This window comes from Macaca fascicularis, chromosome X (genome assembly GCF_037993035.2).
Source record: "Macaca fascicularis isolate 582-1 chromosome X, T2T-MFA8v1.1".
Lineage (NCBI taxonomy): Eukaryota > Metazoa > Chordata > Mammalia > Primates > Cercopithecidae > Macaca > Macaca fascicularis.
This window is the reverse complement of record NC_088395.1, coordinates 118,346,292-118,362,152: the sequence shown is the minus strand read 5'-3', so window position 1 is coordinate 118,362,152 and position 15,861 is coordinate 118,346,292. Positions and strand designations below refer to the sequence as shown.

The window sequence follows — 15,861 nt, the reverse complement described above, 5'->3', positions numbered from 1 at the left end:
CAGCTGCAATAATCATGAATACATGAAAAACTAAATAGGACAGAGCCGTGACCTAGCAGTCCACTGCGACCTTCTTCAAGGCTATTACCATTCATTTGTAGCTACTTCTACTTAATCAGTGGTGATTTCTCCACCCATCATTCAGCCAATATTTTCCTATCTTACTAACATGGATACACATGTAGTTCCCATCAAACACTCTTCTTTTTGTTCTGGTCAGGTCATAAAGGTTCTTATTGGTTATCTCTGGCTTTTCCTCCTAATTCCAGTCCATATCCTTCCCAATGCTATTATCACAGGATGGTGCTACTCATTTGTACTTTCTTTGGTTATGTGTTTCTCCTGTCATCTTTTATAGACTCCTTCAATAAACATTTCTTCAACAATTCCTATGTACCAGGCAATGAGGATACCTAGGAAGATGGAATCCTTATCCTTAAGAAGTTCATAGTCTAATGGGGAATGCAAATAAACAATTAGAATAGCTGCTATTATTAATGCTTACCATATGCAAAGTACTTTAAAGTGCTGAGCACTTTACATGCAGTATGTTAGGTTATACAGTTATGAGGTTACATGTGTGGGCTTCAGAGTCAAAAGAGCTGGGTACAAATTCTACCTCTGATACTTCCTGCCTGTGTGACCACTCTGTGCCTCAGTATCTCATCTGAAAAATAGAAGAACAATAGTCGCTACTTTATAGACATATAGCCAAATATAATATAATCAGCCCTTCATATCTATGTTTTTTGCTTCCATGGATTCAACCATCTGTGGATCAAAAATATTTTTTTAAAAATGAATGGTTGCATCTGTACTGAATATGAACAGACTTTTTTCTGTCATTATTCTCTAAATAATATAATATAGCAACTATTTACATGGCATTCACACTGTATTACCTATCATAAATAATCTAGAGATGTTATAAAGTATATGGAATGGGCCAGGCATGGTGGTTCATGCCTGTAATTCCAACACTTTGGGAGGCTGAAGCAGGAGGATCACTTGAGGCTAGGAGTTCAAGACAGGCGTGGGCAATATAGCAAGACACCTGTCTCTCCAAAAACTGTTGTTGTTGTTGCTTAGTTTTTTGTTTGTTTTTTGTTTTTGAGATGGAGTCTTGCTTTGTTGCCCAGGCTGCAGTGCAGTGGCACGATCTCGGCTCACTGCAAGCTCCACCTCCCAGGTTCACACCATTCTCCTGCCTCAGCCTCCCAAGTAGCTGGGACTACAGGGGTCCGCCACCATGCCCAGCTAATTTTTTGTATTTTTAGTAGAGATGGGGTTTCACCGTGTTAGCCAGGATGGTCTCAATCTCCTGACCTCGTGATCCACCCAACTTGGCCTCCCAAAGTGCTGGGATTACAGGCGTGAGCTGCTGCATTTTGAAAACGTTAGCTGGGTGTGGTGGTGCATGCCTGTAGTCCTACCTACTCAGGAGACTGAGGCAGGAGGGTCACTTGAGCCCAGGAGTTCAAAGCTGCAGCAAGCAATAATTGTGCCACCACACTCCAGCCTGGATGACAGAGAGATCTTTTCTCTAAAAATAAATAAATAAATAAAAATAAACCATCAAAATGAAAAAGTATATGGGAGGATATGTGCTTACATTATACATAAACACTATGCCATTTTATATAAGGAACTTGAGCATCCATGAATTTGGGTATCTGCAGGAGGTCCTGGAACCAACCTTTTGCAGATATTGAGGGATAACTGTATATGCAAAGCACTAAGCATGATGCTTGGCACATAGTAAGAGCACAATAAATGTTAGCAATTAGTATTTAACCTACCAAGAATCATTTTTGAGATGAGGAAAACTTGAAATTGAAAGAGGCTATGTAACTTTCCCAACGTTATTTAATAAACGGTGGGATCTAAAGTTCTCTCTTAGGCACTCTCCTCTATTGCCTCTACAGTGTGATTTGTGCATTTATGGAAAAAGGCTTGGGTGCTATGGGAGCAAAAAAGAGGAGCATCTAACCAAGCCTGTTAGGAAAGGAGTTGGGGCAGGCTTCTAGTGGAGGTGGGGCTTCAACTGAGCCTCAAAGGTCAAACAGGAATTAGACAGAAAAGGAGAAAGGAAAGAAGTAGAAGCTAGAGGTTGGGGCAGGATGAGGGTATTCTATCTAGAAACAGGAGTTTGTCAAAGGCATAGAATAATGAGAAATAGTAGGTCCAGGGAACTGTAGAATGGGTAAGGATGACACCAAAGGGTCACCTGGGTTGGAATTATAGCTTTTGCTCCATTTAGGCTATCAACATACAACTTGGAAAATATAGGATGATGTCCCTGCTTTCTCCCAACAAGCCTTTAATTTGTTCACCCTCTAGTTCTTCTTTGCTGGTCTGAATTAGGTCCAGAGGAGTAAATCCTCTCCATACTTCTTCTACTTTTTGAAAGAGTAATTCCTCATCTCAAAGACGAGACTTTCGGCAAATGTTCAGAGGACTGAGTTCCCATCTCTATTTTACTGTACACCTCTTAGCTTTGTGATCTATTTGTGGATGGCTCCCAACATGTGCAAGTTCTCCCTTAACCACCTGGTATGGATTTGTCTTCTGTGCATTTAATATCAAGTTTTCCTGAATCTTTGTGTCTTCAATCTATGCCCCTTCTTTAGCTAGCAAGTTCCATATGTTTGTTTACTCTCTGCTAAATAAAAATGGACTAGTTGCTTTTTCTAAAATAATCCCTCTTTAAAATTGAAAAGATATTCTATGTTATTAAGATTCTATGGTTTGTCAACAAGTCTTTCCATCCCTATGATGACTTTATTATATAAATGACTTTATTATATATAGACCCAACACCAAGTAGTACACCCTCACTACCACCAATGGTGGCCCTTTCCTGTGTATTAAACTGAGTCTAGAAGTCACAGAACCTCCAACGATGTCTTACCAGAATATTCTTTTCCACCTCACATGCCAGTCCCTCATTTTACCTGGGCAGGCTTTTAAGCGGGCCAGCTTCTCCTGACCACACTGTAACATTTTGAGAAACATGTTGAGGCCATTCTCACTACCAACCACCAAAACAGAGGAATGATCTTTCCTATCCCTCCCCATTTTCCCCTCTTGTACAGTTTTATCTATAAGGTTTCCCTGACTAGAATATCAGCACAGTAGAAGGCAGATTTATTTATGCATGCATGCATTGTTTGTTTATTATTTATTTATTTACTTATATGTAGAGAGAGACAGGGTCTAGCCCTGTCACCCAGGCTGGAGTGCAGTGGCATGATCACAGCTCACCGCAGCCTCAAATTCCTGGGCTCAAGCAATCCTCCCACCTCAGCCTCCCACGTAACTGAGACTACAGGCACACGCCACCATTCCTGGCTTTTTTTTTTTTTTTTTTTTTTTTTAAGATAATGGGGCTTTGTTATGTTGCTCAAGCTTGTCTCAAACTCATGGGTTCAAGTAATCCTCCCAACTTTGCCTCCCAAAACTCTGGGATTATAGACATGAGCCACCATGCCTGGCTGAGGGAAGATTTTAAATGCTCAGACTTTTACTTTTAGGGAACGTTTGTATCAGTCAGTCGAACAACTAGCAATAAACTCTATCCTCAAGCATAAGCCATTGCAATTTTAATTGTTGTAGGGCTAGAGGTGAATGTAACCTCTATTCAGGAGAAGCGACTAATTCAGTAAGACCCTACCAACATATTGATTGCATATTTGCCCTAGTTTATGGCTTTAGTGTCTGTCAGGAAATCAACAAACACTTACTGAATGCATTCTGTGTTCAAGGTCATTCAACTTCCAGGGACTCTGGTTCCTTAGAATGACATTCCTACTCACTGCAACTGCTTTTTAAAATTCTGAGCTACAATCTGCCCTGGCTTCTGTTACCTAGCAGCTGTGCTAGCTGCTTGTGCTATTTCCTGCTGGCCTCCTGCCTGCCTGATTGCTGGTATCTAATAGACATCATCAGGTTTTGACTGTGCCCTCCTAGCAGGGGCCAGATTACTTAGCCCCATGTATTCCTCATTTTTCAACCTTCTGCCTGGTTCTGTGATGCACTGTATTGCCTGGCCCTGAAAATTAAGGTCCTGTGATAGGTCTGACTTGCCATATTGTCTGGTTCTTGTGCCCTGGCCCCTGAACTCCAGACTCATCTTACTGTTGATTCTCAAATGCTTCACCAGCTGGCATTTACTTTCACCAAACAAAAAGCAAATTTATTCCTTTTAGGCTAGCTCTCCAGCAGTGTGATGCTGAAAAGATCATGGAATTTATCTATGATAATCAGAGAAGAGCCACTTAACAAGTTGAGAAGGGCCATGTGCACATTGCTCAGGCAGCCCTGAAAAGGGCCCTTGAGAGTCAGGTCAGTGCAGAGCACAGCCTTAAACAAAATAAACTAGCCATTATTGTGCAGCCTTCTGAATGCAAAATTGTCAATGGGATTGGAATCTTCTCTACTTTAATCTAATGATTATACCTGATGTAAATGATGAGTTGATGGGTGCAGCACACCAACATGGCACAAGTATACATATGTAACAAACCTGCACGTTATGCACATGTACCCTACAACTTAAAGTATAATAATAATAAATAAATTAATTAATTAAAAAATAAAAAAAATAAAAATTAAAAAAAAATAAAAATAAAAATAAAATAAAAAAAAATCTAATGATAACAGTAATAGTAATAGTTTACATGTATTCATTCACTTATTCAATAAATGTCATTTAGTGCCTATTACATACCAGCTATAGGGTAGCTATATGTCTCTGCCTCCATAGAGCTTATATTCTAGTGGAGAGGGACAGAAAGTAAACATTTAAACCAAAAATCACCTAATATAATTTTATGAAGCTTCAAGTGCTACAAAGAAAATTAAACAAGGGAATAGGATAGAGAATAACTGATGGAGCTACATTAGGTAGAGCAACCAAGAAAAGCCTCTCTGAAGAAGTGACATTTGAGCCGAGACCTTGATGATAAGAAGGCAGCTGTGTAAAGATCGGGGGACAGACCACTTTCAGACAGAGGGACTCTTTTTTTTTTCTTTTTTTTTTTAAATTTATTTTATTTATTATTATTATTATTATTATTTATTTTTATTTTTATTTTTTTTTTGAGACAGAATCTCGCTCTGTGGCCCAGGCTGGAGTGCAGTGGCGCAATCTCGGCTCACTGCAAGCTCCGCCTCCCAGGTTCACGCCATTCTCCTGCCTCAGCCTCCCGAGTAGCTGGGACTACAGGCGCCTGCCACCTCGCCCGGCTAGCTTTTTTGTGTTTTTTAGTGGACACGGGGTTTCACCGTGTTAGCCAGGATGGTCTCGATCTCCTGACCTCATGATCCGCCCGCCTCGGCCTCCCAAAGTGCTGGGATTACAGGCGTGAGGCCTCCCAAAGTGCTGGGATTACAGGCGTGAGCCACCGTGCCCGGCTGACAGAGGGACTCTTTAAAGCACCTCTCACTCACCTCTAAAATGAACCAAAGAACAAATCCCTAAGACTCTCAAAATACGTTGTGCTCATTAAGAACAACACATTTTGAGTACACTGAAAAATGCATCCATTCTTAAAGTAACATTTCTTATGTTCTGCATGACTTCCACAGGCTTGGGCAATGGCTAATCTCTGCCACCCACGAGCTGGCTGCATTTTTATTGCTGTATTCAGATTTCTGAATATAAAGCAAAAGAAACCCTAGACACCAAAAGCATATCATTGCAGTTACATGTTTGGATGTGAAGACTAAGAGAGGAAATAATAATTTGAGAAGCCATTAATATAGTGTTTTTGGAAGGGCAGAGAGACCTAAATTTGAGTTCTGGCTCAAAACTTACTAGTAAGGTGTCCTTGGGCAAGTCATTCAATCTCTGAATCTCTGATTCCTCATCAGTAACAATAAAATTTTACAAGGATCATAATGATGATGTATGTATGTAAAAGTACCTAACATGCTTATAAGTTTTCGATAATAGTTGAGTTCTCAATAATAAAAGCCTCAATAATAGTTGGTTAATGTATCATTAACAATTATCTGTATAAAGTGTTAATTTGAGAATCCTCAAGCTCCTCCATGCAGTTTAGAGCTATCTGGGTCCTGTGAGAGCCACAAAAGAAGTATCAGAAATGGTAATTTGTTCTCATGTTCACTCAGCCAGCAAATGCCAGAACTGAGATTCTAACCCAGTGCAATCTAACCCAAGCATCATTCTCCTGCCTCAGCCTCCCGAGTAGCTGAGACTACAGGCGCCCTCCACCGTGCCTGGCTACTTTTTTGTATTTTTAGTAGAGACGGGGTTTCACCGTGTTAGCCAGGATGGTCGCGATGCCCTGACCTTGTGATCCGCCTGTCTCGGCCTCCCAAAGTGCTGGGATTACAGGCATGAGCCACTACGCCCAGCCTCAAGCACCATATTCTTAACCACAGTACTTATTGCCTCTGTGTAATTAGAATGGTAAAAAAATAACATGGTCTGAAGACAAAAGAGAAAGTTTGGTAGAGGAAGTAGCTCTTGAAATAAGCCTTGAAAATTTTTAGGCTATGCGTAGACTGAGAAGAGGGAATGGTATTTCAGGTAGAAAAGCAAAGCATAAGACATAGAAGTGGAAACAAACAAACAAATGGACATGGATGGTCAGTCTGTGTTAGGGAAGAGCCCAAAATATGTGAGACCACTAATCTATCAGTCACAAATCTGGCAGCCCCTTCATTAAGCAGATCACCTTTCATTTTCTCATTCTTTTCTTGCTCTTCTTAAAGAATTAACTAACCTGCTCTTTGATCTCTCTTAGGCTCTTTGAGACTCTTCAATCACTCTTCTGGTCTGTATTTGGCCTTTTAAATCTATATGTCACCAATGTGAAAGCCAGACACGAATTCACCGAGTTTGTAGGAGCTACCATGTTTGGAACATACAACGTCATCTCCCTGGTAGTGCTGCTGAACATGCTGATTGCTATGATGAACAACTCCTATCAGCTTATTGCCGTGAGTAGATTTGCTTTACAAGGGTGCTTACTTTCGTTTCAGGATGGGGCAACATTGGCATGGAGTCCATTAGAAGCTCAATGAAAGAGTTCGTCTGCCTCAATTAATTTACATTAGCTTTCCTAGTTGTTAGAGTGAATTATTTCTTTCCAATGCAATTGAGTTTGGACTTTCAGTCTATAGAATCTTGATCATTTAATATAAGTTATTCTAGTGAATAAGATTTTCTAGTTACTTATTGAAAATATTTCTAAATTTCAGAATCAATTTTCTTGCCTCAGTGGAAAACTTGGGGTTTGAGCACAATTTGGCTACAATGTGTCACCTCACTCATCTCCAGGGTTAATTCAGCTGATCTGGTTCTCTAGCCAAGAGAGCCCTATCTCCCGCTTCACTGCAAACACCTCCCTCCGAAAACTAAGAATCACATTGACAAGGATGGTCTTCTCAGAGAGAGACAGAGAGGGGAGGGGACTACATTTTTTCCTATTTAAAAAATAGAGATGGAGTCCTGATATGTTGCCCAGGCTGGTCTGAAACTCCTGGCCTCAACTGATTCTCCCACCTCAGCCTCCCTAAGTGCTGGGATTACAGGCATGAGCCACTGCACCCAGCCAGTGGCTATTTTTCAATCAAGTATATATAAGTAACTGCACTCCATTGTGAGACACTCTTAAGTAGAGTCCATTGCTGAATGTTTTTGCGCCATCATGTTACCATTTAGATCAGCAGTGTTGATTACCCTAGACTAGAAATAGTGAAAGTGTAGGATACATTATCAATTCAGTCCCTGCCCTGATTTTTTATGTCAAAGTAGCTATCCAACCTTAGCTTATTTTATTTTAATCTGCATATAATTCCTAGAAATTGAGTTTCAGCAAAGGAGTCCTCATTACCTGAGGTCTGATTTAGTCAGGCATTAGTAAATTTGGATGCGTAGTTCCTACTATAATGCTAGAATACCCACTCTGGATCAGTCTGTTGCTGAAAGTTTTTGCTGTAGCAGAGAAAGTACAAAATAAAAAAACCCAAGTCTTGTCTTCCTTTCTAGATGCTATTTCTCAGATTTGGTTTGCCACTGAGGAGTTATTTAGCCTATAGAAAAGAAGCTTAAATTATTTGTTACATATACATAGATTAGATATATATGTATATATATGTGTGTGTGTATATATATGCATATGCACATATATATATGCGCTCACATACACACATACCCATACATACACATTGTCCACATCTTAAATATTATTAATAGTGAATGTGATCCATTTCCACTAAGAACAGAACCAAAAAGAAATGGAGCAGGAGGCTTTTGAGTTACCTATTTGGGAGAAATTCCTAACTATAAATGGCAATGTAATAAATATATTCTCACAGGTGGGTCTATAGAATTTCTGTTATTGGAGAATTTAAAAAATTAGGATATAAAATTGTCTGCTAGGATAGTTTAGATAGTAGGTATTTAGGTGGTAGAGAAGGGAGAGGACTGTAGTGGAAAAAAAGATTTGAAGTTAATAAACCAGGGACTCTAATCCTGGCTCTGTGGTTTATAACTGTATGTCTTTAGTAACTTACTTTCCCCTCTTGAGCCTCAGTGTCATCATCCAAAAAGTGAGGGTTTTGAAATCAATGGTTTTTAATATCCTTGCTAGCTCTGGCATCCTATGAGTCTGCGTGCCTACAGATTAACAAGATAGGCTCACAAGGTTCTTTCCAGCACTGAAATTCTGTTCTTCTACTGCATTTGAAATGCAATATAGTTCAGTTCCATTCATTCATTCCCCCTCATTCAAACAACTAGGCCAAGAACTCTGAAATGATTTATGTTCACTCCTAGTCTATCTCTATAAGGGGGCAGGGGCAGGCATGGAGTCTCAGGAGTTGACTTTTCCATCCCCTCTGCTTGGCATTCTATCCTTCACCCCTGCCAAAGATGGCAATATTCATGCAAAGGTATTTGTAGTTTTTTCACTGGGTGTCTGACAGCAGATTTTTCCTTGTGACAGTAGAAAAGGGAGAGCTTTTCTTGTCACCTAATGCAGGGCTGTGGTCCTTCTCACTGAGCTCAGTGACATTTTCTAGGAAGGGTGAAAATAATCAACTCCAGCTCTCATCACCACCTGCTGGTAGTAAGTTTTGTTTTAATGCCACCTACTGCTGCACCCAAAGAAAACACATTGGCTTGGGAGGGAACCAATGGTAGCTAAATGGAGTCTATACCATCTCATAAATCTGAAGTCATGGCCAACTATTCTGAATAATATCTTTACTGCTGTTGGATCCCATGGGATGTTTTTTACCATTTGTAAGTGGATTCAGTGGGATCCAGTGGGATGCTGATACTGGACAACCTGATTCCAAAAATACCTGGATCTGCTTAAGTGATAAGGACCAGACAGTAGATTTAATTTCATTTGCAACATCTCTGCTTCAGTACTGAATGTAATTTTTACAAGGTCCTTGGTATAGGGAGGAAGATTACAGAAAGGGAAACCACTGAAGACAAATTTCTCCTATTATAAAGGTATCACAGGCTGATTCAGTCTAGGTAGGGACTGAGTTGTCGACATGCCTCACTGTGAATCTAATTTGTGTACATTCTAGGACAGTCCTCAAGAACACCAGGTAATACCAATCCCTTGAAGGGTTAAGCTCTTTATCAGTGTTCCATGCAGGATTCAGAGCTGCTGGTGATGTGAATATATGGCTCTGTAGCAATTTGTATTTCCATGTCAGAGGAGGCTCTACCACAGTGGTGTATAGAGTTATCCTTAACATACAGTGAAGCAGGAATCACTCCAAGCCTGTGCTCTGTGGTCCCAGCATCAGCAGGTGAAGCTGGCCATATTGTATATTATTGTTATTGGCAATTAGCAGTTATTTACTTCTCCTTTTATTCTTATATCTCCCTCAATCTCCTTATTACTCCCAATGACATTTTTAAAAATGCATCTACCTTGTCACTGCTGTCCTTGATGTATAGGCAGAAGCTCCATCAAGCAAAGCTGCCCTTGGTGCCGTGTTAATCAGATTCATCCATTTAAAAATATTAGGTGGAAGAGATAAGATCAGTCCCACAAAGTTCATTACCTTAGGCCCTATTCCTATCCCCTACCCCACCCACAATGGGCATCTCTGTTGCCTAAGATTAGTCCTCCCAAAACATAGTGCTCATAATGGTCTGTGATAAAGCCTTATTCAGCAAGTTAATAAGAACCCTTGGTTTCTTTGGCTGCTGTGGAGCATTTGCTCTAATGCTGAAAATAAGTAAACAGCACTTGCTTCACTGAGCCACAGCTGCTGGATGGCTTGGGGAGAGTCCAAATATATGTAATTGGTTGTCTCCCTTAGGGTGGCAACATTTGGAGGCCCAGATGATGAATGGACTCTCCCACTGCAGAAGACATTCATGCAAATGATGACATTCATCCAAACAAACCTGGCACCACAGGATAAGAGGCAGGACTAGAGAGGGCTGTTGCATACCATCTAAGTGCCAAGAAGGGCAGGTGGTCTCCCCACCCACCCCCAGTCATCTAGGACCAACCTCAGATTCTCAAAGCAGAGACTTTCAAAGCAGCACTTCACACACAATACCATGATTTTAACTCTCTATCAGCCGGACTGATAACCAACTGCTACGCACTGATATGGCTACTCAATTGTTAAAATATTGAAACATTTCCATACCAGTTGGTAAATAGCTGTCACTCCAGCTGTTCCTTCTTCGACATACCCAGACCTCCCCACAATCCAGCAAGTAAAGGGTAACATCTGGAACAGCTGGTAGAATCTAGGACCCTGCTCCAGCACCATAACTGGCCTATATTTGGATTGACTAGTTTCTTAAACAGTCTGAATATCACTATAGTAGGCAAAACCCTAAAATGTTCCCCCTAGATTTCCCACTCTAATAATCAAGACTATTAATATGAAGAGATACCACAATTGTGATTACGTTGTATTATGTGGCAAAAGGGATTCTGCAGATGTAATTGAGGTTAGTATTCAGGGAGATTATCCAGGTAGGCCTAATCTAATCACATAAGTCTTAGGAGCAGAGTTTTCTCCAACTGGTAGCAGAAGGGAATGTCAGTGTATTAGTCTGTTCTCATGCTGGTATGTAGAAATACCAGAGACTCGGTCATTTATAAAGAAAGGAGTTTTAATTGACTTACAGTTCCACATGGCTGGGGATGCTTCATTAATCTTATAATCATGGCAGAAAGAAAAGTACGCAGGTCTTACATGGTGGCAGGTGAGAGAGAGTGAGAGGGAAGCGGGAAGAGCCCCTTATAAAACCATCAGATCTCATGAGAACTCACTATCATGAAAGCAGCATGGGGGAACTGCCCCCATGATCTAATCACCCCCCAGGAGGTCCCTCCCCCAACATGTGGGGATTATAACTTGGATTGTAATTCAAGATGAGATTTTGGGTGGGGACACAGTCAAACCATATCATTCCATCCCTGGCCTCTCCCAAATCTCATGTCCTTACATTTTAAAACACAATCATCCCTTTCCAACAGTCCCCCAGAGTCTTAACTAATTCCAGCATTAACCAAAAGTCTAAGTTCAAAGTTTCATCTGAAACAAGGCAAGTCCCTTCTGCCTACGAGTTTGTAAAATAAAAAAAACAAGTTAGTTACTTCCTAGATATAATGGAGGTACAGGCATTGGGTAAATACACCCATTCCAAATGGGAGAAATTGGCCAAAACAAAGGGGCTACAGGCCCCATGCAAGTCCAAAATCCAATAGGGCCATCATTAAACCTTAACATTTCAAAATGATCTCCTTTGACTCCATGTCTCACATTCAGGTTACAATGATGCAAGTGGTGGGCTCCCATGGCCTTGGGCAGCTCCACTTCTGTGGTTTTGCAGGGTACAGCTCCCTCATCCTGGCTACTTTCACAGACTGGTGTCAAGTGTCTGTGGCTTCTCCAGGTACATGGTGCAAGCTGTCAGTGGATTTACCATTCTGGGGTCTGGAGGATAGTGGCCCTATTCTCACAGCTCTACTAGGCAGTGCCCCAATGGGGACTCTGTGTGGGGGCTCCCACCCCACATTTCCCTTCTGCACTGCCCTAGCAGAGGATCTCCATGAGGGCTCTGCCCCTGCAACACACCTCTGCCTGGACATTCAGGTATTTCCATGAATCATCTGAAATCTAGGTGGAGGTTCCCAAACCTCAGTTCTTGTCTTCTGCCCACCTGTAGGACCAACACCACATGGAAGCCACCAAGGGTTGGGGCTTGTACCCTCTAAAGCCATAGCCCAAGCTGTACCTTGGCACCTTTTAGCCATAGCTGGATCTTTTGGAAAACAGGGCACCAAGCCCTTAGGCTGCACACAGCAAGGGGGTCCCTGGGCCCAGCCCAGGAAACCATTTTTCCCTCCTAGGCCTCTGGGCCTGTGATGGAAGGGACTTCTGTGAAGGTCTCTGAAATGCCCTGGAGACATTTCCCCTCATTATCTTAGTGATTAACATTCGCTTCCTCATTACTTATGCAAATTTCTCCAGCTAGCTTGAATTTCTCCCCAGAAAATAGGTTTTTCTTTTCTATCACATTTTCAGGCTGCAAATTTTCCAAACTTTTTTTTTTTTTGAGATGGAGTCTCACACTGTCACCCAGGCTGGAGTGCAGTGGCATGATCTCAGCTCACTGCAACCTCTGCCTCCCAGGTTCAACCGATTCTCCTACCTCAGCCTCCTGAGTAGCTGAGATTACAGGCGCCTTCCACCATGCTTGGCTCATTTTTGTATTTTTAGTAGAGACGGGGTTTCACTATGTTGGCCAGGCTGGTCTCGAACGCCTGACCTCGTGATCCACCCTCCTTGGCCTCCCAAAGTGCTGGGATTACAGGTGTCAGCCACTGTGCCCAGCCCAAACTTTTATGCTCTGCTTCCTATTGAATGCTTTGCTGCTTAGAAATTTCTTCTGCTGGATACCCTAAATCATATCTCTCAAGTTCAAAGTTCCACAGATCTCTAGGGCAGGGGGCAAAATGCCACCAGTCTCTTTGCTAAAGCAAAGCAGGAGTCACCTTTATTCCATTTCCAAATAAGTTCCTCATCTCAGCCTGGACTTCATTGTCCATATCGCTATCAGCATTTTGGTCAAAGCCATTCAACATGTCTCTAGGAAGTTCCAAACTTTCCCACAGTCTCCTGTCTTCTGAGCCCTCCAAGTATTTAAGAAGTTTCAAACTTTCCCACATTTTACTTTCTTCTTCTGAGCCCTCCAAACTGTTCCAACCTCTGCTCATTATCCAGTTCCAAAGCTGCTTCCATATTCTCAGGTATCTTTACAGCAGTGCCCCACTCTTGGTATGAATTTACTATATTAGTTCATTCTCACGTTGCTATGAAGAAATACCCAAGACCGGGTAATTTATAAGGAAAAGAGGTTTAATTGACTCACAGTTCTGCATGGTTGGGGAGGCCTCAGGAAACTTACAATCATGGCGGAAGCCACCTCTTCACAGGGCAGCAGGAGAGAAAATGAGTGCCAACAGGGGAAATACCAGATGCTTATAAAATCATCAGATCTCATGAGAACTCATTCACTATCATGAGAACAGCATGGGGGAAACTGCCCCCATGATTCAATTACCTCCCACTGGATTCCTCCCATGACACATGGGGATTATGGGGATTATAATTCAATATGAGATTTGGGTGGGGACACAGCCAAACCATATCAGTCAGCTATCTGAAGCACAAGGAAGATTTGATGTGCATTGCTGGCTTGAAGATGGAGTGGGGCAAATAGTAAGAAATTCAGGCAGTGTGCAGGAGATGAAAGAGGGCCCAAGCTCTCACTATAGAAATGAATTCTGTAAACAACACATATGAACTTGGAAGCAAATTCTTCTCCAGAGCCTCCAGATAAGAGCTCAGCCACATTAAGACCTTAACTTCAGCCTTCTGAAGGCCAGTATGACTGGAGTGGAGTAACCAAGGGAGGAGAGGGAAGTAGGAGATGGAGTCAGAGAAGTAATGGGAGTGAGTGACAGATCACCTAGGGCCTCATGGACCATTGGAAGGATTTAGGCTTCTATTCTAAACATGATAGGGACCCGTGAGAGGGTTTTGAGCAGAAGAGGTACATGATCTAACTTGTAGTTTAGTAAGATTGCTGTGTCTGATTGGGAATAGACTAGAGTGGGATAGGGGCAAAGACAGAGAGACCAATTATGAGACCATTGCACTAACCCAGACAAAAGCTGGTGGTGGTTTTGGCCAGGTTGGTCATGATAGCAGCAATGAGAAGTGGTCAGATTCTGGATATATTTTGAACTAGATCAGATGTGAAGTGTGAGCAAAAGAGAGTAGTGAAGAATGTCATCCAGGTTTTTTGGTCTGAGTAACTGGAAGGGTGGAGTTGTTCATTACTGAGATGGGGAAGAGTAGGAAAGGAGCAGGCCTGGTGGGGGAAGGAGGTGAAACAAAGATCCAGAGTTGACTTTTAGACATGTGGAATTGGAGATGCCTATTAGACATCCAGGTAGAGGCATTGGGTAGGCAGTGGTCTATAGGTCTAGAGGAGAGTTCCAGGCTGGCAATAGAGATTTGAGAGTTACCAACATATGCGTAGTATCTAAAGCTATGGAACTAGATGATATCACTAAGGGAGTGAGTGTGGAGAGAAAAGAAAAGAGATCTGAAAATGAAGTCTGGGGCACTCCAATATTTAGAGGTTGGAAAAATGAGGATGGATTATCCAAAGCGACTGAGAAAGAACAGCCAGAGAGATGGGAGAAAAATCAAGATAATGTGCTATATTATAATACTATATTATTCCCAATATGCTAATAAGTCATATGCTAGTTAGTGGTACTGTCTGGATTTAAATTGAGGTATTCTAACCCCAAGACCCACGCACAGAACCTCTACACTATCATGTCGACACTTACCTTGAGATCAAGAAGCACCTGAAATGCACTTTCACTACAAGGGCCCTAACGGACCTTCTTTCCTTTCCTCATTTTATCACAACTCTGAACTGTTCAGTCTCCTTGTCCTATCAGTTCCAGGGATAAAAGGGCTCATTATAATCCTGAGGGGACGAAGAGCCCAATATCTGCCCTAATTTCTTCCAGGATAAGAATCACTGATGCTTCATCAACATACCTATTGTCTGTATCTCAGCTCCCAAGAGCCATCTCTTAAGAAAACAGAACAAAACGTAAACCCTGCCACCTTTCATTTCCACTAAACAGTCCAAACCATGGAAGCTATAGTAAGTCTAAGGAATAGTGTAGTCTCTATTCAGGTGAAGGAGTTGCTCAATTCAAGCTGTAGGAATATCATGACATTGGAGCAAAGCCATTTCAAATTTTAATAACTGTCTCTTCCCTTTGGGATACCCTCCAGCAATCTAGGTATTTTTCTCATCTCAGCTTGTGCTTTTCCCTGTTGCCAAACCATTGTCTGGAATCTGATCAAGGGTTGCTACATTTAACTGAGGAGAAAGAGAACATTCAGAACTATGGAGGACATTTTAATAGTGCCCTCCTCCCTTGGGTAATGTGGAATCTATGAACACCTGCTGATAATCTCATTTCAGTCAACAATTTACATTTTCTGGTAGATTCTGTAAGAGTTACAAGAGCTAGGTGCTGTAAGTGGTATAAGGGGAAAGACACAGTTGATACCATTAGGGAACTTGTAGTTTACAGGGAAAGTCTGACATGAGTAAAACAACAATAGCACTATTATCACGAGAATAGTAGCAGTGATTTCAGACAGCATGGGCTCAAGAGTAGTCAGACTGCCTGGATTTGAAACCTGGAGAACCACTTACTGTGGTTTTGGGCAACTTGACCTCTTTCTGCCTCATTTGACTTCTCTGTAAAATAGAGAAGATAACCAGGCTTT

General features: G+C 41.7%; 1 protein-coding gene across 2 annotated transcripts in view; it reads left to right on the top strand.

The window, feature by feature from the left end:
* The window catches only part of TRPC5 (transient receptor potential cation channel subfamily C member 5), a 329,816-nt gene that overhangs the window by 251,850 nt on the left and 62,105 nt on the right, over positions 1-15,861 (top strand). For both annotated transcript variants that reach the window (XM_005594398.5, XM_045384482.3), the window contains one exon: positions 6,774-6,969. In XM_005594398.5, coding sequence (XP_005594455.1) covers positions 6,774-6,969 — 196 coding nt within the window. The remainder of the gene's footprint in view (positions 1-6,773; positions 6,970-15,861) is intronic.